The 25431-nt window shown below is 32.8% G+C and overlaps 1 protein-coding gene and 1 pseudogene across 1 annotated transcript; one reads left to right on the top strand and one right to left on the bottom strand.

The window, feature by feature from the left end:
- Positions 1 to 4055: 4055 nt before the first annotated feature.
- On the top strand, positions 4056 to 9723 carry LOC113696577 (pentatricopeptide repeat-containing protein At2g36730-like; annotated as a pseudogene).
- A 9240-nt stretch (positions 9724 to 18963) lies between these two features.
- Positions 18964 to 23141, bottom strand: LOC113694488 (uncharacterized). Its single transcript, XM_027213304.2, has 6 exons — positions 23005 to 23141; positions 22522 to 22569; positions 20001 to 20118; positions 19617 to 19908; positions 19412 to 19536; positions 18964 to 19305 (listed from the first exon to the last, which is right to left on the bottom strand). The coding sequence occupies exons 3-6, from the start codon at positions 20097 to 20099 to the stop codon at positions 19030 to 19032; spliced, it is 792 nt and encodes a 263-aa protein (XP_027069105.2). The 5' UTR covers positions 20100 to 20118; positions 22522 to 22569; positions 23005 to 23141; the 3' UTR covers positions 18964 to 19029.
- Positions 23142 to 25431: the final 2290 nt, after the last annotated feature.

Here is a 25431-nt window from a genome sequence, read left to right as displayed (position 1 = left end):
GTATTATAATTATGAAATGACTGTTATGGGTATAATTTATACTGCATTTATAAGTGTACATTTTTCGAGTCGAGTCAAAAAACTTGATTAGACTCGACTTGATAAGGCTTGCCTGAAGTCGAGTCTTATTGAGTCGAGTCTCGAGCTTAAAGGGAGTTCATCGAGTCAAGTCTCGAGTATCGATTTTTTGGACTCGGTCAAGCTCGAGCCTAGGTACATATGAGTCGAGTCGAGGTCGAATATAGCAATATTCGAGTTTGACTTGACTCGATTACATCCCTAGGCTGCAGTAGTACGAGATTGTCTGTATTCGTTTAAGGTCTAGAATCTACCACAGGTTCCCAAACATTATTGAGGATTTTCACATTTGAGGATGACATGTGATGTAACTATGTGCCTAAAGACAGGTGATTGATCCGGCTAAGACACCGATTTCTGGTTCAATCGGTCGAGTCACCGATTCATTGTTTTTAAAAATAAAAAAATTTAAAATTCATTATCTCTATTGCCCGGTGATAGTCCTGTGCAGAATAAGTCCAGATTCAAACTTTTCATACCTTCAAGCTTTAGCTTCATCTTTATCATAGAGAGATAAGTTTTAAATCTTAATAAATAAAAAAAAAAAAGAGAACTCATCCAAGGATTTTCGTACCTTTAGGCCTCATCTTCATCACAAAGAGATAAGTTTCGAATCTTAAGAGAGAGAGAGAGAGAGAGCTCATGCCAATAAGATTTTCACATTTTAGGATTCTCCATGTTAGTACATAGTTGCGTGTTTAATTGTTACTTAATCAAAGGGTTTGGCAAATGGGTATCTCTGGTCAATCAAGAAAGTTTCACGTCTTAATTTTTTGGCAAAAATGAATTAATTTGAGAAAGTGTTTAAATGTAGAGATCTAATAACTGTGAGGGAAAATCGTTCAAAAAGTCCCTTACATTTTACAAAATGACTTTTTTCGTCCCTTACTTTTAAAAGTGTACTTTTACGTCCCCTACAAATTCATATTGATTAAATTTGGTCCATATCTAGGTTTCCGACTAGTTTTTTGTCAGAATCCACTACGTGCCTTGCACGTGATTATTTTTTAAGGGCAAAATTTACATAATTCAATCCATAGTCTCTCACATCTCACATAATGAATTGTTTTGTCCCTCACATTTTACAAAAATGAATTGTTTTGTCCCTCATATTTTACAAATAAATTTTTTCATTTCTCATTGTTCATGTGTGTAAATAACTTTTTTTAAACTAATTTATATATCTATTTGATCTCACATGGACAATACAAATAGCATGTAATATATCTCTATTTAATTTTAGATTAAACATACTGTTTATGTGAAATTAAAATAGATATATATATATATAGGGGTTTAAAAAAATTGTTAGTTTTTCACTCATGTTCATTCCTTTTACTCGAAAATTGAAAACAAAGAAGATATTTAATTCTAAACATTATCAAGTATTTATATCGAATTAAATTCAAACAGAAAAAATAAACAAAGGAAAAGTATCACAAAAAGAAGTAAGTAATTGACACTTTCAAATTTTAAAATAATCATAAGGTAAGAATTCAATTGTTGGACTTAAAGGTAGCGAGTAAAAATTTCAGATTTAAATTGTAATTTGTTAGCATGACTATAGAATTCGAATTAACACCGATTAATTAGATACTCTTATTAAACAACTCAATAAATGAATTATTACTAAAATAGAAAAGATTACAAATATTGAATAGATTCACATGGTGAAATCACATTTATATATATATATATATATATATATATATATATATATATATATATATATATATATATATATATATATATATATAGGTTTAAAACAAAATTATTAGATTTAAACCCATGTACATATTGATCTGTTTAGGTGAAATCAAATAGAGATATATTATATATTATTTGTACTATTTACATAAAATCAAATAGATATATTCATGAATTTAAAAAAATAAAAACTATTCGTACACGTGGTCAATGAGAGATAAAAAAATTCATTTTGAGAAATCTGAGGGACGAAAAAATTTATTTTGTGAAATGTAAGGGACGAAATGATTCATTTTGTGAAATGTAAGGGACTATAGATGGATTATGTAAATTTTGATTTGACAATTTTGCCCCTAAAAAATGATCACATGCAAGTCATGTGATGAATTCTGGCCAAAAACTAGTCGGAAACCTAGATAGGGACCAAATTTGACCAACGTGAATTTGTAAGGGACATAAACGTACACTTTTAAAAGTAAGGGACGAAAAAAGTCATTTTACAAAATGTGAGGGACGTTTTGAATGATTTTCCCTAACTGTGACGCGGTAGTTTTATTTAATGTCACATGACCCCTTAACATTTCAAAATATTCACTTCACCCCCTAAAATTTTATGTAAAATAGGAACTTGACGGAAAATAGTCTATAGAATGTCGTTGATTGAAATACCAATAGTGCCTTTACTTAAATGATAAACCAATCAACAGTTTAATTACCTTATATAAAAATATATGGGGATTTTATGGATAAATACAAAAAATACTAGAGGGTAAAATAGGTATTTAAACAAATCATACGGGGGTTACATAGAGATTAAGATTTTATTGCATGTGCTTTTAGAGTACATTTGGTATAAATATTGTAACTGATTGTGCATTCCATCTTTTTTTCACTTTACATAAAATCATAAGATAGTTATGGGGCTATTTTGAAAATTTAGGAGGTTCATTTGGCAAAATTAGAGGGAGTTATAAGCAATTTACCCTTAGGATAATGATTGATTCCAATAAACCCCTCAAAAAATCTTTCTCACATCACATCTCTGAATGTATAATTCAATCAATCGACTCTTGTATAAAATGAAATTTTTCGTCTTTTATTTTTAAAATATTAACTTTATGTCCCTCCAAATTCAAGTTAGCAAATTTTAGTTTGAGAAAATGGTCATTTTCATCCCTAAACTTTTTTTTTCGTTGATTTAGTCCCTAACTTTTATTTTTGGCCAATTTAATACATGAATTTAATTTTCGGATCCAATTAAGTCCTTCTACGGCGGCGCCACCACCTTTAGCTCCTAATTTAACATTAAATAAGGGCATTTTGGAAAATGCAAATTATCTCTTCTCTGCTACCAACCTCTGCCACCAACAACCCATCTCCTCCTTCCTGATCGGCGATTTTGGAATACCAGCAACACCAGTAAAACATAAACACTAAGGGTCCGTTTGTTTCAGGTGAAAATGTTTTCCAGGAAAATATTTTCCTAATTTCCCGTGTTTGGTTGCACAAAAGTTACTGAAAACATTTTCCTATGTAAAATATTTTCACTCATCTTATGGAAAACAACTTCCCTTCCAAACTTACTGAAAACATCTTGTAATATATTCTTTTTTTTTTAGTGTAAACAGGAGGATTCGAACCCAAGACCTCTTCCTTACACTCCCTCCTCCATACCACCCAACCCAACCCAACCCTTCCCCTAGTATATTCAAAATAAAAAAAAAACCTCATCCTGCTCATCCTATGCTAGTAATTAATTATGTATAATAGGAACATTCTTTTCTAGAGAAACTTTCAGCAGTGAGAGTGCAAGATATATGTCACAATAAGCATTGCATATGATTGATTTTTGATACTAAATGGCCAGTAATTTGTTTATTGCTTAAGGAGATATTTTTTATTCATATATATATTTCTCCAAGATTTTTTAAAGTTAAACAATGAGATAAATTTTCTTATTTTGCATGGGAAGAAGTATGTAGTTATAATGTGTAGAAAGTAAAGATAGAGATAAAAGTGAAAATATTTCAAAAGTTAAACAAACACCAGAAAAATGAAGTAAGAAAATATTTTCAATAAGCTAACCAAACACCTGAAAATGATGAAAGGGAAATGATTTTCATGGAAAATTACTTCCACGAAAAATATTTTCCCAAGGAAAACATTTTACTTCCAACCAAACACACCCTAAAAATATTTTACTAGGAAAATGGCCATTTTGTTCATGCTCAGGGGGTCATGTTGTTTCAAGTTCTGCTGAACTGATATTGATGTACAGAAAGCCAGAAGCAAAGCTGCATTCTGGACCACGAAGCATTCCACGTATATATGCACCAATTGTTGGGCCTTCTATTGCACCACCACTACCAGTTCAAGCGCCTTATTTCCGACCTCTTAATTTTCCACCAAATAGTTCATGGGATGTGCGTGGTTTGAACAACCAGATGCCTAGAAATCCAATTTCACCTCGTGTAATGCCGGATGTTCATCTCGTGTAAAGCCATCTTTCCCTGAGCGAACTTCTAAAGATGAATCTCTGTTGAACCCTCTTCCAAAGTAATCGGCATCGCCGCTGCCACTGAACCCTCTTTGAAATCTCAAAATCGTGAGTGACTCTCTCAAAGCTGAATTTGTTCTCTTTGATGCATTTGACCTGAATATATAAGAAAATTCCTTCGTGCAATCTGATAATAGTGTTGAACAAAAGGAACAATCAGATGGCTCTGGTTCTGATCCAGAGCATCGTGGGATTCTACTGCCTGGAGGCCACCTTGTTGTAAAGCTTTTGGAGAGTGAAGATGTTAAAGGTTGCTTTCCTGTTACTCAGAGCAGTTTATTCTTATTTGTCTGAAGTAATTTGCGTGTAATATACTTATTATCATTTGCTTTGCAGATTTTAGCCACATCTGCAAACCCATTTTCAAAAAAGCAGCATGGTTGAGACCTAAAGCTAGAAGGTCATGCTCCAGAGAAATAAAAAAGCTAGACCTTTAAGGGCTGAAATATTGGGGAACCATTCACCTACATTTGCAGATTTCCTCTTCTACTTTCTCAATTATAATGTAAACTCAAAGGTAGATGGAAAGAGAAGGAGAAGAGAAGAAGGAGGAGATGGATTGTTGGTGGCAGAGATTGGTAGCAGAGAAGAGATAATTTGCATTTTCCAAAATGCCCTTGTTTAATGTTAAAATAGGAGCTAAAGGTGGTGGCGCCGCCGTAGAAGGACTTAATTGGATCCAAAAATTAAATTCATGTATTAAATTGGCCAAAAATAAAAGTTAGGGACTAAATCGACGAAAAAAAAAAGTTTAGGGACGAAAATGGTCATTTTTCCTTTTAGTTTTAACTTAAGTTTTGACTATTTTTTAGTTTGAAATTATCATGTGACCCACATGTAATTATTTTTTATGTACCAAAAAGGTCATATCTCATTTTTGTAATGGCAAAATGAATATGGATTGGATCCAATCCCACTTTTGTAGGGAAAAATTGAAAATGGTTTAAATCAGATTTTACCTTTTTTTAGGGATAGAAATGAATATAAATCAGATTCTTTGTTTAGTTACAAATGGTATTTGACCTTTTTGCTTCTAAGAAAATAATTATGTGTGAGTCACGCGATGGATTCAGGGTAAAAAGTAATTGAAAACTTACGTTGAGATCAAATTTTACTGATTTGATTTTATAAGTGCCATAAAGTTACCATTTTAAAAGTAAAGAATGAAAAAATTCATTTGACAAAATGTAAGAAACATTTTTAATGATTTTCTCAAAAAAAAAAAAAAAAAGGTAATAACATCTTAAAGACCATTATGTATAACACACGGACTTCGGCTTCGATAATTTCCTCCCAAACCTTTTGAAGCCCAGGTATTGGAACGATCTTATTAGGGCCTATGGAGCTTTGATAATTTCCCTCCCGACGAATTTTCCTGGCAATGAGGCGTTCTGGAGCTTTGCCCAATGGACACACCTTCCCTTTCCTATTCCAGGCGTGTGCTTCCGTCTTAGGTCTCTATGATGGGAGCAGGGGTGTCATTGGGTCGGGTCTGGGTCTAGACCCGACTCGGATCCGATAAATTTTTTTGAATTTGTATTGAAAAATAATTTCGATATTCGGACCTGAATCTGAATTCGTTTACTCTAACAAAAAATGGGTCGGATACAGATTAATTGTGGTTAATAATTATAAAATATAAATATTTTTAAATATATTCTTTTATCAAATTAACAATTTAGTAATGACTTTGTAAATTACTTGTAGTTAGTTTTGAAATGACTATTGCGAGTTATTTGTGATTTAACTTTATAATTTGATTTGTTTAAATTTAGAGATTGGATTTGTAATTAATTTTAGATTTAATTTTGAAATATTTAAATTTGGACCGGATCCGACCCGGACCCAGTCCAGGATTCTAAGATCAAGACCCGACAGGTATGCAGTCGGGTCTGGGTCTACTACATAAAAAATGGGTCCGGTCCAAAATTTTCAATTCCAACCCGAATCCGACCCATTAGCACCCTAGATGGGAGGCAGATCCATGTCAAGAAGCGTGGTTTGGATGCAAATGTGTACGTCCAGAATACTTTGATTCACTTTTATGGGTGTTGTGGGAAAATTATTGATGCGCACAAGGCGTTTGACGAAATGTCCTACAGGACTGTAGTATCTTGGAATTCAATTCTTTCTGCTTTCGTTGAAAATTCATGGTTCAGAGAAGCAATTGAGGTTTTTTTAAGCATGAGGAGTTCTAGGTTGCAACCGGATGAGACTACTAGGGCGATTCTGCTTTCCATGTGCAGAGATGGGCAACTTGAGTTTGGGAAAATGGATACATTCTCGAGTTATTGTTACAGCTATGGTTGTTAATTGTCAGTTGGGCACAGCTCTCGTTGACATGTATGGAAAATGTGGAATTGTGGGTTATGCTAGACTCGTTTTCAATGGGATGAGTGACCGAAATATCTGGACTTGGAGTGCCATGATTATGGGATTAGCTCAGCATGGTTTTGCTTGTCAAGCCCTTCAACTCTTCAAGGCCATGAAGAACTATTTGATTGAACTAATTATGTAACCTATCTCGGGGTCCTTTGCGCTTGTGGCCATGTGTAATGACTGCGCTAGAGCCAAGGCAGTTATAAGTCTGGGAGTTAGTTGAGAAGTTAGTTGAGGAAGGAATATTGCAATGACAGCTGGCACAATTTAGTTACTGTTAGTTACTTCAATTTGTTAGACCATCAGAACCTATATCTATATAAATTTGAGAAGGGAATTTTAGCAACAAACCTCCATACATCTTCCCACTACCGATTTTATTTTTCTAGCATTTCACATTAAATTTAATTTATAAAATATATTCCTCTTAACTTCCACATCTACTATTCACATTTGAAATTGTTAGTTACTTTTTAAAATCATTTCATTTCAAATTGTTGGTTAATGTGCATGTTATCCTATTTGAACTTCAACTTATCACGTTTCCAATTGCCTTGCGTTATCTATGATTCTACTCCAATCAAAACTTCTATAAGACCATGACAAGAGATAACAAATATAACATCCTTTCATGCTTTCTTATTAATTTAAATAAGTAAGATTATTTACACTCCATTTTTGTTATTCACACTTCAATAATCATTTTGATCATATAGTTTTCATTAATTAAACTATATGATTAAACAAATGGTGGAATTGCAAATAATAAAAAATGGAGTGTAAATAACATTTTCCTAAGTAAGAAGTGGCTTCCATGCCTTTCTAATTTAAATAAGTAAGAAGTGGCTCCACTTATATAGGAATTTGGTTTGAAGTTTATTAGTGGGAGGGTAAATAAAGAGAAAACATTCGCAAACTTAGTAAAAGTAAAAAAGTAAATGATAATATTTTATCTTTTAACTTAGTAATCCTAAGTAAAAGAGCAAAATTAAATAGAAAACAAAAAGGAAATAATGTCGTGGATTTAAAAAATAAAAAATGGTACCATTCATTAAATTTAAATTATGAAATCACTAAATAAAAAACAAAGTACTACTGGCCTTTCAACGTGGAATTTTTTTTTTTGAAATATTCATTTTTGATCAAAAATAATGATAATAACAACACCAATTCTACCAAAAATTTTTAAAAAAGTAACATTATAGTTTAAGAAAAAAATGTAGAACATTGGACCCTAAAATACTACTTAATTTATATATATCTGGCCCATATTTGACGCTGATTAGATTTGAATAAGAGTACAAAACCCAAATACTAAGGATAACTTTTGGTATCACTAATTATTTTATGTATTCTTATTGCTGTCTTCATATGTAAATATGTATTTGCTATGTTAAATATATATATATATATATTTATTTATTTATTGTAGTACTTGAGAATATTATAGATATTATCAGTTTTTCATTTCCATTTTTAGATACTAATAATTGCAACAATTGTAATCAATTTTCAATTTTATATTTTCATTATGATAGATAAAGTTAAATCTATTGCGTCGCAGAAATATGAATTTAGAGGTTGGATATGGGAGGAGGAGGGAGGGAAGAAAATGGCGAGGAGTTGAAAAGTGGCGAGAAAGGTTGAAGAAGAAATGTGGGTTATAAGAATGGGCGGAGAAGAGAGAGAAGAAGAAACGGGATTATAGGAATATGACAGAGATGGCAAAAAAAATAATAGAGAGAGTAGTACCATGATAGAAGATACGAAAGTCGTAGGATGCATTTCATGACTAACTAGCGGATAAGAGAAGAGAGAAATGATGGTGATTTTTAATAATTTTGAGATTTCTAAAAACATATATTACATAGATTTTTTTTAAAAATATACGTTAAAGTTTATGAAAAATGCTAATCTAAATGCAGTCAATAATTTTAGCGGTACATGATAGGAGAAAGATTTTTTTTCTAAAACGGAAGAAAATAAATTGGGTATAATTTATTTTTTTATATTATAAGTTTTGATATATGAGTATAACATTTATGTTTTATCGAGTACTGATAAATTGATTTTTTTTTTTAGAAAAATCTTCTCACCTTACCATCCAACCTAATCCTTCCCTTAAATGCGTTGACAATTCCTCTATCATGTAAATCATTATAAATAAAAAAATTTTCCACATTTTAAGCATACACTTCTTTAAAATTTTTAGTTTATATATATATTATTCTGTACCACAATATATAAATATATACAATATTATTTTAATTTGAAATATAATCCCGTGCATAGCACGGGTCAAAATACTAGTTTGTATAAAACACCGAGAGTAGAGAATGCAGAGGCAATTGTGAATTGTTGTAGTCATCTTCTTCCTCCATCAATAATACTTCCATATCTCTCTCTCTCCATTCTTTCTGTCTTCCTTCTAATTCTTTTCTTGCATCTATTTCTTTCTTGTTGGAACCATTACACCATGCTGGACTGGTGGATTATGGGCGTCGCCTCTTTGACGACATGGAACACATTCACGGGATCAAACTCATGATGGCACATTGTGGAGTCATGGTAGACATCTTTGGCCGCGCTGGACATCTTGAGGAAGCTTATAATTTCATTTTAAGTATGCCGATTATGGCTGATGCAATTATATGGAGGACGTTGCTTAGCGCGTGCAACATTCATGACATTAATGATTGTACTAGGCTGGCAGAAAAGGTTAGACAAAAGTCACTTGAATTAGAACCAAGAGGAGTGGCAATCTTGTAATGGTAGCGAACAAATACGCTGAAGTTGGCATGTGGGAGAAAGCAGAAGGCATAAGAAGCAGTATGAGGAACAGAGGACTAAAGAAGATGGTTGGGGAGAGTTGTATAGAGATCGGTGGTTCAATCTTTAGATTCTTTTCCGGGAATGATTTTCAAGTGGCTAATAGGGAAATCTTCTTGTTAATAGACCGACTGAATTTGCATACAAGAATGATGGTTAACTGTCATAAATGACTCTTAAAAGAAGAAAAAAAAAACAACCAGTGAAGCTCACAACGATGACCCTTTTTACAGCCAAATCTTGCACTAGTCCTCGCATCAAATACAGTTGAGTAGCATGGATCCCGATTAATAGAGACCATGATTATGGTCATTGTAAGCCGTTGCGTACCCCTTATGCGTACCATGAATCATGCTTCTGATTTAAGGTAAAAAGAATTGAAACATTTTCTTAGGGGCTACAAAGTGGCATCTAGGTTTAGTTTAGAATAAAAATAATAATTTCTTGAAAAGTAATCATTGTAAAATTCTAACACGGGGGAGAAATTTTCATTAATTTTAAGAAGGAGAAGCATATAGAAGTGTGAAATTTGTAAATTTCTCAAGTGCCAATGGAGATTACAAAATTTTGGAATGGAGGGGGAATAGTGTACTTTTATAAAATTCATGGGGTGTTAATATGGTGAAAATTTAAAATTATTAGAAAATTTAAAACCTTTTCTATGCGGTAGTATTCTACAATCCTACGAGGAAATGAGGCCTTTAGATAGATAGACCATACAATCCTACGAGGAAAAAAATTACATCGAACTAACCATGGGAGAGCCCCTGTGACGAGCGCGGCTGGTAATTATATGCGGTAGTATTCTATACGCCACCAGTTCAAATCCTGCCATGATACTGCACTTGCGTCCTTGGGCCCTTACAGATTATTTGAAAGTCAGATGAGAAATTTAAAAATGACCTAATTAGTGTCCATACCATCTAAATTGGTTATTAGGGTCCTTACTGATTATTTGCCCTAGCTAATCATATTAGAAACCCAAACAACAAAACACCAAAACATACATGAAGGGTTTAGCTATCACAGACAGTATGACACAATGTGTGGAGGCCATAGTATCACAAGACGGTCCAAAGGATCTAAGGCCTCACAGGTTGTGTTTTGTACAATTTGACATAAGTTTGTCCCTAGTATAAATCAGAAGAATTTCGGTATAAATTGTTTTAGGTATCCAAAAGTTAGAGATTAGTGCAAATAAATTGGATTTGAGTGTAAACAATTTGAATTTGGGTATAAATTAGGTACAATTGATTTGCTATCATCTAGTATAAAAATCAAGTATAGTTTGGTGCTTCAAGACTTAGAAGTTTTGGGTTCTAATCCCCTTTCCTTTTTTCGGTTCATAAATCCCTCATCTCCTTTGCTAGAAATTTTTCTTTTTAAAAAGTAGAATGTAGTGTAACTTGGGGATAAATTACTAATTTACCTCCAAATGGCACGAAATTTAACCTGTGTGTCTGCCCCAGTCCAAAAGTGGCCCGAGTTAGTATAGAATATTCATCAACATACTAAGGTTGCTAGCGAGACAACGATGGTTACAAGTACAACACTCCACTAACTACGAATCGAGTTAGACGTTTGGTGTAATTATCCAGTTGCTGCACTTCTCATATAATATGGTATACTCTTATATAACTTTACTGTACTCATAAATTTTATTTATATACACCAAGTCAACGCATAAATACAACTGTATCTGTAAGCATACATCAAGTTGTGAACAAAATACAACAATTATAGTGCCATACCCAACTGTATCTAACTCAATCCTGCATTCTCCCTTTCCTCTAACTTTACATTCAATGCATTTTGAGATTTAAAAAGCTACTAAACTGTAGGAATTCGTTTGGCACCATGGTTCAAAGACTCGACTCGGCTGACTCGTTTACCGTTTCCTACTCTCCTGATACGATACCGAAATGATATAATTCCGAGATACTTCACTCGTCGAGATGTCATCATGAAGGGTTGAAATGGTCGAGTCATACCAAATCACTCCGATTCATCCCGAATCAACTCGAATTTTTATTATCTTTTATAAAATTTTTAATTATTTTTGTTTATCATATTTTTTACAATTTTTAAAATATTAAATATTTCAAAAATTCACATCTCCCCAAGACCACGACCGATATCTCGAAATCAATGTGGAACGGTCCGGACCACGACTGCGACTTTGAACCCTGTTCGGCACAGCTCTCGCCTCTTGCCACTGCAATCTCCCGTCACATTATAGAACAACCATGAGCATTTTCCTGGCTAAACATGTCACTGGTCCCCTATCATCGATCACTGTTGAGAAAGGTGGTTTGTGCTAGTAACCATGATCATGGCCATTGTATCCATGCACCTCATAATTGTATGAAGAGGAAGAATACTTATCATCATTGGTGAAAACAGTAGCCTCAGAGGCGAAATAATTCTCCGCATTAACAGAAATCCAAGATAAGGCTGAAGCAGTAAAGTTAGCAATTATCAAAGATATAGCTAAGAAGGGATGGAGGAAAATACATATTGAGATCAACAAGAAGCACCTTATTGATCAAATTGGGATGCAAATTAATAAAGAAATCAGGATAGCTACAGTTGTTGAACATATCGAATCAATGAGCTCCTTATGTGATACGGAATCTAGAGGCTCTGAAACTTGCCAAAATTGTTGCATCAATAATGGTCATCAAGTCGTGTTTTACCTAATTTTCCAGCCAATTGCTTGAGGTTGGTTCAAGTAATATCAAACGGTTGGCTTAATATTACTTGAGTCAATAGTTAGTTAAAATAAAAGGTTAAGGTCATGTTGACCACAGTTAGTAGCCAAGTTGGAGTTAATTCATAGAGTTAGGGTTAAGTTTTATGTTTTCTAGTTGGACTAGGAGTTTGGTCTTGTAAAAGGCTATAAAAAGCCTTAGCTTTAACGTTTTTAGGGTAATGAATAAAATTGAGAAAATTTTTCAGATTTCTTTCGTGAATGAAAGAGTTTTCCTTGGCTTGTGAAGCCACCATTGACCATCTTAGAGTTGCCCTAAAGTGATTCGTCAACTTATCAATCAAATATTTACCTTGATTGTGGCATTGTCCTACCCTTTCTAGTCTTTCTTGTACGGTCCAAGATAGATTACAAACTCGATCCCCAAGCATTGATTTCTAACCTAGATCCGGGTTTATGGTACACGTTCTTGATTCGTTTTGGCATTTCAAGAATCGTATCATTATGCCCTTCATGTTCACCTAACAATGATAGGAATGATATAACTATAAATCTGAGCAATTTTGCTCTAAGCATTTTCTATGACTTAGAATTGGTTGATCCTGTTCCTTTGGGCTAATTTGCCTGAATTGAATGTCTGCTTAGGCCTTTGCTCATATCATGTATAGTTTTTTCAATAATATAATGCAACTTATAGTCTCGACCAAGGAAAAAAAAAATGTAAGATATCTATGGCAAAAAGCTAGCTTTGTCGGCCAAGAAGTTAAGATGTTCAATATCGACTTTCCACTCTAATTGCACCTTAACCAACGAAATCCAAAGCTTACCGAGAAATGTGATTCAACAAAATGCACCATCAATATGAAATGTCATTTTACAAATCTACCAACATAACAAGTTTACCTATTTAAAGAAAGGCACTGCATACCCAAATAAGTTAATGTCACAACAATAAATTCCCCAACTATTGCCAGTCATGACTATGAGAAAAGGTCTTCCACAACCGTAACATCATCAAAACTTCTTGATGAAATTGCAGATCATATTTTTAATTATAAAAAAAGGAAGAACGTTACCAACAAATGCAATAGTTGGGCTAATTTAAACAATTTCTTTGAAGCTTATTGTAAAATGACTTATTCAACTCAAAATTGACTGAAATCATACAGCCGGTAATCAAAACAAGTTCTATCTTCAAACAGACTATTTTATTCAGAAGCAAAACCTAGAATAGCACACTTACACTTCCAAAAACATAACAACATTGAATAACTGAAGCATCAGAAATCTGAAGTAGTTGGCCAAAAGTAATAAACCAAAGCTCTCATTGACAGTTAATTTTTCAGAGGGATACACCATTATCTCCTTTTTTCTTCTTTTGTGAAAAAGAAGTCTTTGACCCAGCTTCACTAGTTCAACAGAGTGAGATAAATCATAGCTCCCAAAATTTCACCCTTTGTAGAGAAAGGAAAAAGGAAAAAAGAGTGTATGATTATTTGCCCGGCCAAATGGTTCTCATAGGAAAAACAAAAAATGAGAGTATAGGCTTAATATCTAATTAGTTCCTTGATATCTTATCTTTCCAATCAAAAAATAAACTTAAAACCCTTTGGTTCAATGATTGCTTTGGTTGAGTATTCACCTTCACACTTTGAACCATTCATGTTCAGAAACTGTCATTTCTATGTTCCACCAAAGAAACTGTTGATATTGGAGTTGCAATCTCTAATGCTTAATTGAGGGCGATTATGATGACAAATAAAATTGTAATATCTACAAAAATTGAGTGTCAAATCCATTTATTGTTTTACGTTTTACGTTGAAGACTTCGAGAATGGAGATTTAAAAATCCATAAGACCATCTTGAAAGCAAAAAGGAAGGGAAAGATTTCCAAGGTTTAATAAGATTTTTAAAATGAAATAAAAGAAAGAGCAAAAGATAAACAGATTTTATCAAATTAATCTGAATAAAATCACTTGAAGATGTGTGGATTCTTGAGCAAGATCAGGTCAAGTATTTGCTCATAATTCGGCCATTACAGATAAACCCATGTATAACTTTGTTATTCATCTAGAATAACTAAACTTCTTATAGTTCACAGAGAATTAGAAAAATATATAAAGAGTAACGTTTTTGTGCACGCTACACAAGCAAAAATACTAGTAGGAAGAAAACTTGATAGTCAACGTCATGGTATTAATCAATGAAGAAAATTCCTCAACTATCAAAGTTTGATAATCGTTTTCCAATTGTTTTCTAAAGCCAGACAGGTAGTTTTAAATAGGCAAAGAACAACTCTTAAATAATTATTACTTTTAAAAAAATAAACAATAAAAGTAGGTAAATGGTTCCCATAGTGAAAGAAGAAAAGGGTAGCTTACATTTTACCTTCTCAAAATGCCTCGCTGGTCTTTCAAACAAATATGTGAACAGCACTAGCTGAGTGGAGCTTTTAATAAACCTACTAGTCAAAATAGGTTTGTGTTTGGCTTGTTCAAGTTTGAAAAAAAAGTCCGATTATACAATAAACGATCGACCTTGAATACAAGATTAGACTCATTTAGTAATCAAGTTGAATACGAATCTGTTCACGAATTGCTCGAATAGGTTCGTGAATACATGTTTAGTTATAAGAATAAGTAAATACAAGTATAAATACCTTGTATATTATTAAATATAAGATTATATATATATCTTTTATTTTTCTAAAAAATAATTTACATAAAATTAGTATTATTTATTTTTCTAAAATAAAACAATGTAATTAATTTATTCAAATTTAAGGATTATTTTTAAACAATGTAAGCCAATCATTTTCAAACTCAGATTCGAGCTCGAGCTCGAATAACTAAACAAGCTAAATTTAAATTTGAACTCTAATATCTCTACAGATTAACTAGTCGAATTCGAGTACATTTATAGTTTGTTTAATATCCGATCAAGTTTGAACATTATTTGTTTGTTTAACTAGTCGAATCCAATTGAATTTTTAAACAATTAGCCTCTATTCAAATTTTTGAGATCGAGATCGAATTCGTGCTTGACCCTATACAAGATTAAAAAACTTCAAACTTTATTATTATTTTTTTTTTTTGTAAGTGGGAGGACTTGAATCCAAAACCTCCTATTTATAATTCTTTCTACCTTACCACCTAACCCAACCCTCTTACCAACCTTGAGTCCAATTCAGTTTACTACTTGATAGGCACTCAAGCTCAAATTTGTTTCTAATTTTTAAGTTTTAATATTATTTTATAGCATACGAAATTTCTGAATAATAAAATAATAAATGTATAATCTTATATGAGATAGTATTAGATATATTAAATAAAAAGTATAAAAAATTATTCAAGCCTAACGGAGACTTAATGAGCTAAATATGTACAATACTTATTCGAATTCGAGCTTGAGCCTGTTAAAAGTCAAACTTGGATCAAGGTCAAATTGTTCGTTAAGCGATCAGTTGGTATATAACCCTACTTAGCACCCTTCGATTTAGTAATAAGAAATTTTGAAACTAAAAGTAAAGAAATATCAATAGATGAAAATAATCTTCATAACTGTAAATAGTTTTCATGCATTTAATTTTGATGCCAAAAAAAAGGTGCTTCGACGAGCACAGAAACAACTCTTTATTAGTACTTCTTTCATAGAAAATAAACACTAGTCCTTTTAAATCATGTAATATTTCCTTAGCATATTAGTTTAATTAAGCATGCTTGAAATCGTAAAAGTGACCTAATGGTTCCCATAGCGAGAACACCGAGTGAGAGTAGTTTACAAGTTACATTCTCCAAGTGCCTCGCACGTCTTTCTAAAAGGCGAGTGAAATTGCCACCACCAATGCTTTGGTTGTGTTTTGACTTTTTTTAATGCTTCATTTTTTATTTAACCCACGCCTTCCCAATCTTGAGCTTCTTCTTTTTCTTTTGGGAGGTGTCATATTTACACTTCTTCAAACTAAATCAACTTTCTATTGCTTCTTTACACACTAGCAACCTAAACTTCCACACAATTTAACTGATTCTTCTTGTTTGTTCAATGACTATTTATCCAAAAACGAGAAAGCTAGACTAAATAAATCCATTTCTATTGAAAATAATATGGTTTTATTTTGATGGCTACTGTAAACAACTCCTAGCTTTTCGATGCATAAAAAACAAAAAACATGTGTTCGAATTTTTTAACAAATTTCAAAAAATCAAGTTCATTTCAAATTTTGTATTAGTGCAAGCCCTTTAAGCAATTGAGTGCTTTGGATTGTTTTTGCGTAAATTTAGAACATTTTACTGTAGATGTGCATTTTAAGAGCAACTTTGGAAGAGTTGTTTTTTGGCTGACATATTTAATGGTGAGTTTGGGATTGGTATAGTTGTGCTTTAATGTGGTTATCTACGATTTTATATTTCTTACTAGGGACATTAAGTCCGCGTAATGTGTGGGAATGAGGTGCCAATAATTTGGATAAACCTTAATAATGAGATTGTAGTGCAAAGTAGATTGCTCAATTCTTGGAATTGAACTTGAAATTAATTTTTTTAAAAAAACTAATCTAAATCTTATGCTAATTGTTACACGGAATTTTTTATTTTAATGTACGCAATGGTCTACAAGAAACATCAGGCAATGCTCTTTTGGAAAAATTAGACATAAAGGGAATTACAAGCATCATCTAGTCATAATTGATGATTACCAGAATCGCTGAGATGAAAGGCATAAATACATGATCAATTGCTAATGTAACTATGATTATGAGTAATTCATTTTTTTTCTTCATCATATGGTTATATATAGTGAGTTTTTGATAGACTGTAATTAAAATTTGATGTTAAAATGGTATACTAAACATCAAACTTCTACAAAATGAGATGATATCTTTTTTCTTGACACAAGGAGGTGCAATAGGAAAGAAGAAACTAGAAGCAATTTTGATAGCAAGTGGATAGCTATAATAACATACCATAAGTTATATAGGAGGACATGATAAATACACCAAGACTTTTGAGAAAAACATTATAGGCTAAGGTAGCACAAGGTTCTATAGTTCGAGTAACAAAAGTCACGTGACTAAACTGAGAAGTTTCTATAATAATTTAAAGGATTAATCTTCTACACACTGACACTATATATATTTTCATCCGAATTTGAATTTGAAACTCAAATTTGCATATGTATCATATATTCAACTGTGATAATATATACACCGTCAGTATATATAAGATTTACTCAATAAATAGACCAAAATCTGAATTGTCTCACCATCTAGTGTAAGACATGCTCCACATTCACCTAATTTCTTCTCCTCTTAATTTACATATAGTATCTTTCATACTACAAGGAAAAATGAACAAAAATTTCATTAATTAAATTGTAAATTTTGATAACATCATACCTTTCTTAAGATTAATTCTCTCACTCTCGTACTACAGTCTTGTTCTCAAAAATAAATTACAAGGGCCTAAAACCAAAGCTATACACCAAGAAACTAATGAATGCATGCATTAGAATATGAAAATTCTCTAATATCAATTATAGTATTATTGTACTTACATAATTCCACTAAATAAGTTAATTTCTCAATTTAACAAATAAGAGGATGCAAGAACAGTCTACGTATGAATTGCTGCACAGTTCCTGCCACTTAGACTGCTGCACAGTGTTTATCAAGTTGCTCATCCGTGACTTGCCTCTGCTTACACTCACACTCTAGCCTAACCATTTCCTTCTGCGCTTTCACTAATTATAACTTCTAGATGTTTAACTACTATCATAATTATTGGAAACCATTATCTCTAAAAGTTTCAGCCGGTCACAGAAACATTCAAGCTTAATTTCCTAATCATGTTAATTTAAAAAATAACTGAAAAAAATTAAGAAAGATCAAATATTTGAAAGATGAATTCAACCTATTTGACAAAAAAAAAATTACATGAATAAAGAAATTAAGGTCATAATCATATATTCAAAAAAGAAGAAGAAGAGAATTCTCTGTGACATCAATCAAGGAGAAATTTGAATAGAACAAAATTTTAGAAATTGTCAATTTATTAGTTTTTGCACCAATTCTCACAGCTGACTACCCTAATGTATATTTACTTAACTTCAAAATTTGCCCATAAAGGCAACACAAATTTGCACAAATTGGCTATAACTTCGAAACAAGTCACCTCGGTCCCAGAGAGAAACCATACCAACGCAAAAACATCCTCATATGATGGATTCTATTCCACAAAAAAAGAAACAGAAAACCTCCAAAGTAACAGAAGAAGCACTAGTAATTGCTATAATTTCCCATGATAAATACTCAATACCATTCAATGAAGGGCCTGCCACGATACTAAGCAGGCTTCTTTCTTAGTTCAGTTTTGTTGGAGGTTTTACATCTAAATAAGGGCACAAAAAGAAATTGACACTGCTCTTAGCACTAATTAATAGTACAAATAGCAACTAATGTATCAACAACCCTAACCAAAAGACATTTTAGCCCCCAAAGAGGCAGAAGGAAAAGAGAGCCAGCACTTCAACACCAACCCCCTTTTATATAGTACTAGGAGGGGATCACCGCGCGATGCGCGGTGGGTGAATGTAGTGATGCCCAGTAATGCCCAGTTGAATAATTAATTTTGTAAAATTAGTTAATTCAAAGAAGAAGTAATGTATTAAGGATCGTGGGGCAGTGGTTGCTTAGTTTAGCTAAGAAGAAGTGGAAACTACCAGTAATGTATTTAATCGATAGGTAAATTACACTGCATGGTTCAGTTAAACTCATTAAGCATCCGAATAAACATTGAATGTGTGATACCAAGGAAAAATTTTTTCAACTCCGGTATCATCGAAGATCAAAACTGTAAATATATTTTCAGATTCCAGAACAAAGACAAGAGTTTCGTTGTGCTGCAATTGATGTTGAAGAACGAAATCTCTCCAGTTTTGGTGAAGGCGTTTATGCTTTACACCAATTTGAGCACTTCTGTGTCCAGTGTTGATAAGTAACATGGGAGTCTTGATACCATTGATGAAGTGATCAATAAAACGCGGAATTTTCTATCATCAAGAGGTGCAGATTAGAAGATATGCAGAAACAAAAGGAAATTGCTTGCGAGAAAGTTGAGATGAAAAAGAGAATGCAGGTAAACATAGAATAGCTTACCAAACTGTTTGGAGTTGCCGAGTTAAAGATTTGATAAAAGCACACCGAATCAGATAGATCTTGACAGAAATTTGGCCTCAGCGAGGAAGCAACTTGCTGCTGTCCAGCGGCCATGTGGATATCATCTGTAATTAATGACTGTGTTACATTAAAAATGATATATGATATAGATGAGGATATGAGATAGGTACAGGGGTATCTTGACCTCTTGATGCAATGGCATTCATGTGCAACAGGTCTGGTAGGGGAACGGTCCAAGGCAAAAGAACTTGTTTTTGCAATTCACAAAAGTGAATGACATCAAATATTAGATTCCTGCTATGTTGAAGTAATAGCGTGTCATGCCTTTTAACAATGTTGTGTTCACAAAAAACATCCCATCCTTGTGCGAATCTATGATCCGTAACTATGATAGGCCATTGCCGCAGTCCAAACCTCAAAATAATTCTATTGCAGTGGTGTTGATGAAGTAATGATTCAAACTGAGTAGGTAATACCTTCAAAAAATGAAGTAGGAAAATATCGTCAAAGAATACCATGCTATTTAACTCTAAATGCTGCAATGTAGGTGAACGAGCTAAAAGTTAACCTGTCCTCTGTGGATGCATTTGAGTAGAAAACAGCATGCTGATAAGCAGCTATTTGTCAGTTGAAAATTTCCTGGAGATGTTAAGATTGTTTCTGCCATTGAACTATCAGGAGGAAAGCTGTAAAATTGGAAAATCAGGAAAGCGGTCTATTAATAGAAAATGCGAGTACAAGGTGACATCATGTGATAAGGATTAGAAATACATTGTAGAGCAACTCATCTGCTGACAATTTCTTATGCAGAAAAAGCGGTAGTGCAAATGTATGGTTAACAGTTGTTATGGATGATCTTGTAAATGGCAAAGAGCATATATATAAAGAAAAGATCAATGTAAAAAGAGTATATTTTTCATTGCTTTTAATGCTAAGTGCAAGCTTTTTCCTACCACAATTGAAAAGATTTATTAGTTGCAGAGGAAGGTAAGGAACAATGAATAGAAAAGACAATTCAATGTGAAACATTAAGTGTGAGTTGTCAACCGACTGCTTGTAAAGTAATGCATTTGTAATGCTTTAATGGCCTGAAGGCAAGATCATAATTCACCCTGTACTTGCCATGTTTATTGTAGTAGATAGGCTGATATATAAGTAGCAGGACCTGAATATATAAGTTTTATTTGTAAAAAATGCTGTCATTTGTAATAAATGAATAAGTGTGCATACAAAGCTAGAGGTTCCAAACGGATAATAATAATTGTATTGCAGAAAATATAAAGAAACGGAAATGAATCCCAAATTATATAGATTATAAAGCTGCTAGTTCTGCAAAAATGGAGTTCATCGTCAGGGATTCAAAGATATCTGTGAAAATCCTCATGCTGTCCAAGATGGAGGATTTCAGTTAATTTTTGAAAGTCTGGCAAGAACATTGATACAGGTGCCATTATCAAAGTTCAATGATCATGACAAAAGCTGTTTAGCAGATAACCACGTACAAAAGTGAGAAAATTGCGAACAGATGAGCAGCATTTCCAAAAGCCATAAACAATCTGCCTAAGTATAGAAGTGCAGATGACAGAAAGCAAAAAATATTAATGTTTGAGCAGTCTAAAAGGAAACGAGGGCAATTCAGCCTAATTTTGCTTTCTTTTTGGAGTTGGCATCTGAACTTTCAAAGTCATTCTTCTCAGAAAGGCGAGAAGAGCTGTTGGGCTTGTCAATCGACATCACAGGAACAGAGCAAGCAGATCTAATTATAGAATTTTGCTCCTTAAAAGATGCATCCTTTTGTTGCAGAAATTGACCTGTCTCACTTGCAGTTGTGAGAGGATAAAGCTCTTCAGAGTTCAGAGAAACATGGGTTGAAGAACAATACTGAACTGAATTTTCAAAAAGATTGTTCATAAGCAAATCCTCTTTGTCAAAGTTGAGAGCTTGGCTGACGCTATCAGAACAATTAAAGCAATCGTCTAGTCGATCATGCAGTGCTACAGGTATAGAGTTCCTAATTTTTCTCCTAGGTAGACAGAAATCAAGCTCAATAGGGGAAGAAGGAAGGTTCAAATTTTTCCTTTTTTCTGGAAGAAATTTTCCTTTGCAGCTCCTAAGATCAGCCTTAGGAGTAAGCGGAAACTCTGCAGATTGTAAATGAAGATGCATTCATTTACAAAGAATCGAAATGTAGAATCAGCAACCAGCAGGTAGGGGAGCGAAGGCGGTCTAAAAACCAAGAACTGGACAAGAAGAAAGCAGCAAAAGAAGGACATCGCCAACTATACCTGCAAGAATACTTGCATTTGGCACGTCATTTGCTGTCTCAGAAGAGGGAGCAGAATGAACGTGAGGAACAAAAGGAGCAGACTCGCGAGAGGACATATATTGTAATGCCTCAGTAATGACATCGGCACTGTCATGGCCGCTTTTCAAGGCTTCGCCTCCTAACATTTCACTATGCATAGAAGAGTGATTCGCATCATCAAGTTTTTCATGATGCGAATCAGGGAAAGAAACACCCGATTCCATATAACCAAGTGAAACCTTACGAATACGTGGGAGTAAATGCGCATTCTTTTTCTTGGCAGCTCTATTTTCTTTTCGACGTTGCAGAAGTTCTATTTTTTTCGAAGGTGGCATTTCTGCATACTTTTTGCGGCGAGTAGCATTTCTATCCATTCGTTTTTTACTAAGAGCGCAAAATGTCGAAGGACTATATAAAGAAAGGAATATCTAACTTAGCAAAAAAGAATGTAAATCGAAAACTGGCAGAAACCAGAGCAGGCAAAAAACAAATGAACAGCAAGGAGCTAAAGAAGTTAATAGCCGACAGCTGAGCAAAGAACAAATGTTCACATAAAAAATAATCAGGCACGTAAACATAGCACCAGAAAGAATAGAATAACTCGTATATGCAAGTATAAGGATCACAAAAGGTACAGAAAGTCAAAAAGTCCCAAACTAAAAAAAGGTAAAACTGGAGCAGGCCGTAAGTACGGATGCATCACAAAATGCATACCAAAGATGCACAAATTAAGGATAAAATATAGAGAAAAGAGCAAAAGAAGAACAAAATCAGAATAACTAACCTGTGAAGACGAAGAAGCTCAACACCGCAGAAGTGAAAACAGCAGAAACTATCAAAGAAATCACAATCATGTAAGAGGTAATAAGAAAATGTGGGGAAAAAAGGGGAGAGAAAAAGAGAAGCTAATTTGGTAATAATAATTTAGAAGGAGCAAAAAAAAAAAGTAAAAACAGTCGAACCAGTGCATTAGAAAACAGAGAAGCAAGCAAGAAATAAAAAAGAAAGCAGTATGATAGCAATTCTGAAATATTTGAACAATTAAAGAACAAAAAATGAAAGTGAACTATTAAACTAATATGCTCACCAGGAAGCAAAAACGACAGAACCAGTGCAAATTAAAACCAAGCTAATAAATTAGGGAAAACAAAGGTTCAAAATAGCCAAAGAAAACGAAGAACAATGCGTATGAGGTAGTTGTCTTTTTGTCTAACAAAGAAACAAGAGTAATAGAATAGGGAAAAGAATGCAGTAGATGCACAATTACCATTGTTCATGATGATGCTCAGTAGAAAATCCGTTGGGGAAAACCAGAGAAACCCTGTAACCATTGTGCAAATGCAAAACACTAAACCATGTCAATCAACGGCAGCAAAGGGAAGCTGATGCTTGAGAATGGTGAAAAATGACGGTTTTTTGAAGATTTACAAGCATAACCTCAAGGAAAGGGAAAAAGGCTACAAGGCCTATTGAGTGGAACCGTAAATGCAGCCACAAGGAATGGGTAATATAGTCAAATAAGATAGGCACCTATTAGCTCAAGTACAATCACTTGTCCGCAAAAACAGGCCGGTGACAAGTAATGACTAATGAGGAAGTCGAGAAAGCATGCTTTGGAACTAAACAAACAAAAAGCAGGCTTGTCTGTAAAAGTTAGTCAAATCACATTAGCAATAAGAAGTTTGGTTACGACAGGAAAAGTAAGGAAAGGAAAGAATAAGACAAGCATATTTCTTGGCTAATAACTACATAGAATTGGTAATTAAATGCGTTTTTTTTGGGTAAGAAAAAGTATTAATAACTATAAAAGACAGTAATTAAATGTGATTTATCTGGCAATAAAATTGCGAAATTAGAACTGGATTAATAAAAAATTAATTGAAAAAAGCTGATAGTTAAACTTCATTTGCTGGACAACCCAAAACAAAAGAGGACATTTTCTTAATGAAATTGGGAAAAAAGGTAAATAAATGTGATTTTTTTGACAAGCACAAAAAAAAAATTGGTAATAATTGCAAAAAAGTTGTGAATTAAATGTGATGCGTTGGGTAACAAAAAAAATGACAGTTTAAAAAAATGGTATTATTTATTAGTTACCAACAATTTATTGTAAAAAATTGGTAATTAAGTGTGATTTATTTGGTAACAAAAAAAGGAACCCAAATAAAAATAGGTAAGTAAATAATTATAACAATTAATAACAGGGAATCGATAAATAAACATGGTGTGTGGCGTGACCAAATAATAAATGACACTAATGAAAGGACACCACATTGTCGATTGTTTACGTAGAATCAATACCAAATAAAGGTTGTCATGAAAATTTGATAATAATAGTTAAATGCCTTCCCCTCTCATTCGAAAATAAATAAATAAATAAAGAGATCGGTGGAAGAAAATCAAATAAAGAGTAAAATTTTCACAATTGGAGCATAACAAAAGCAATTACAAAAAATGATAATATATAATAAATAATATAGTTCAAGCATAACATAAGCAATTATTACAATAAAAAATAATTATTAATAATTGTGATTTATCTGGGAACCAAAAGAAAGCACTGATAATTGTAAAGAATTGGGGTGGTACCAAAGCAACAAAAGAATCAGCAGAGGTCCAATTCACACGGAAAAGATGGAAAAGGCCAAAAACCAAAGGAACGTGGGACCAGGCTTTAGCGGAAGAATTGCCAAACGCCCAAGCAAGCAAACGAAAGACGACCATCAATTGGAAATTCACACGAGCGGACGACCACCAATCAACCAATACAAGTGGGCCACGTCAGCAATTGAAGCCCGATTGAAAAGCCTCCCATTCCCCAATAGACTAGATATGTTAATAAGGTTATACAAACATACAGTAATATTCTATTGGTGAACAAATTGTTGTACATGAATAATATATTCACATTTAATCAGGTGCAAAAATATAGTGTAGCTGCACACAAATACAGTTACAAATACAATGGGCCTGTTTGGCACCCTAGTTTTTTACCAAGTTTTTTAGCTACTAGTTTTTTAACAACTTTTGCTACAGGAACCCCAAAAAACTTTTCAAAGTTTTTTACCTACACACTTCAAAAATCTATACACAAAAAATTTCTCAAAAACTTTTCTTCCTCCCTCACCCAACCCACCACACCAGACACCGCCTCCACCACCTCTCCCGGCGCCGGACCGGTCACCTATTCCGGCGCCGCCGGTAACCTCAAAATTTTTTTTTTGAATTTTTGAGTCCCTCACCCTCAAAAATTTATTATATATATTATATATTTATAATATTATATATTTATATATTTATTTAAACATATTATAAATATTTTATTTTATTTAAAATATATTTTTATATATTTATATAAATATTATATACCATATAAATTAATATTAATAGAAATATGTAATTATACATTTATATAAATATTATATATTATATATTTAATATATATAATAAATATTATATATATTACACATTTATGTATATATATTTGTGTATATTTATATACAATTATATTATGTATTATGTATAATATAATACATTTATACATAATATTAACACACAATATTAATTATACATTTATACATAATACTAATACATTTATACATTTAAATTAATTATATTAATACATTTATACATAATATTATATATTTATATATTTATAATATATTAATTTATATATTTATATAATATTCATTTA

The sequence above is a fragment of the Coffea arabica genome, chromosome 6e (assembly GCF_036785885.1).
Source record: "Coffea arabica cultivar ET-39 chromosome 6e, Coffea Arabica ET-39 HiFi, whole genome shotgun sequence".
Taxonomy (NCBI): domain Eukaryota; kingdom Viridiplantae; phylum Streptophyta; class Magnoliopsida; order Gentianales; family Rubiaceae; genus Coffea; species Coffea arabica.
Note: the sequence above shows the minus strand (reverse complement) of the source record. Positions and strands in the feature narration are given on the sequence as shown.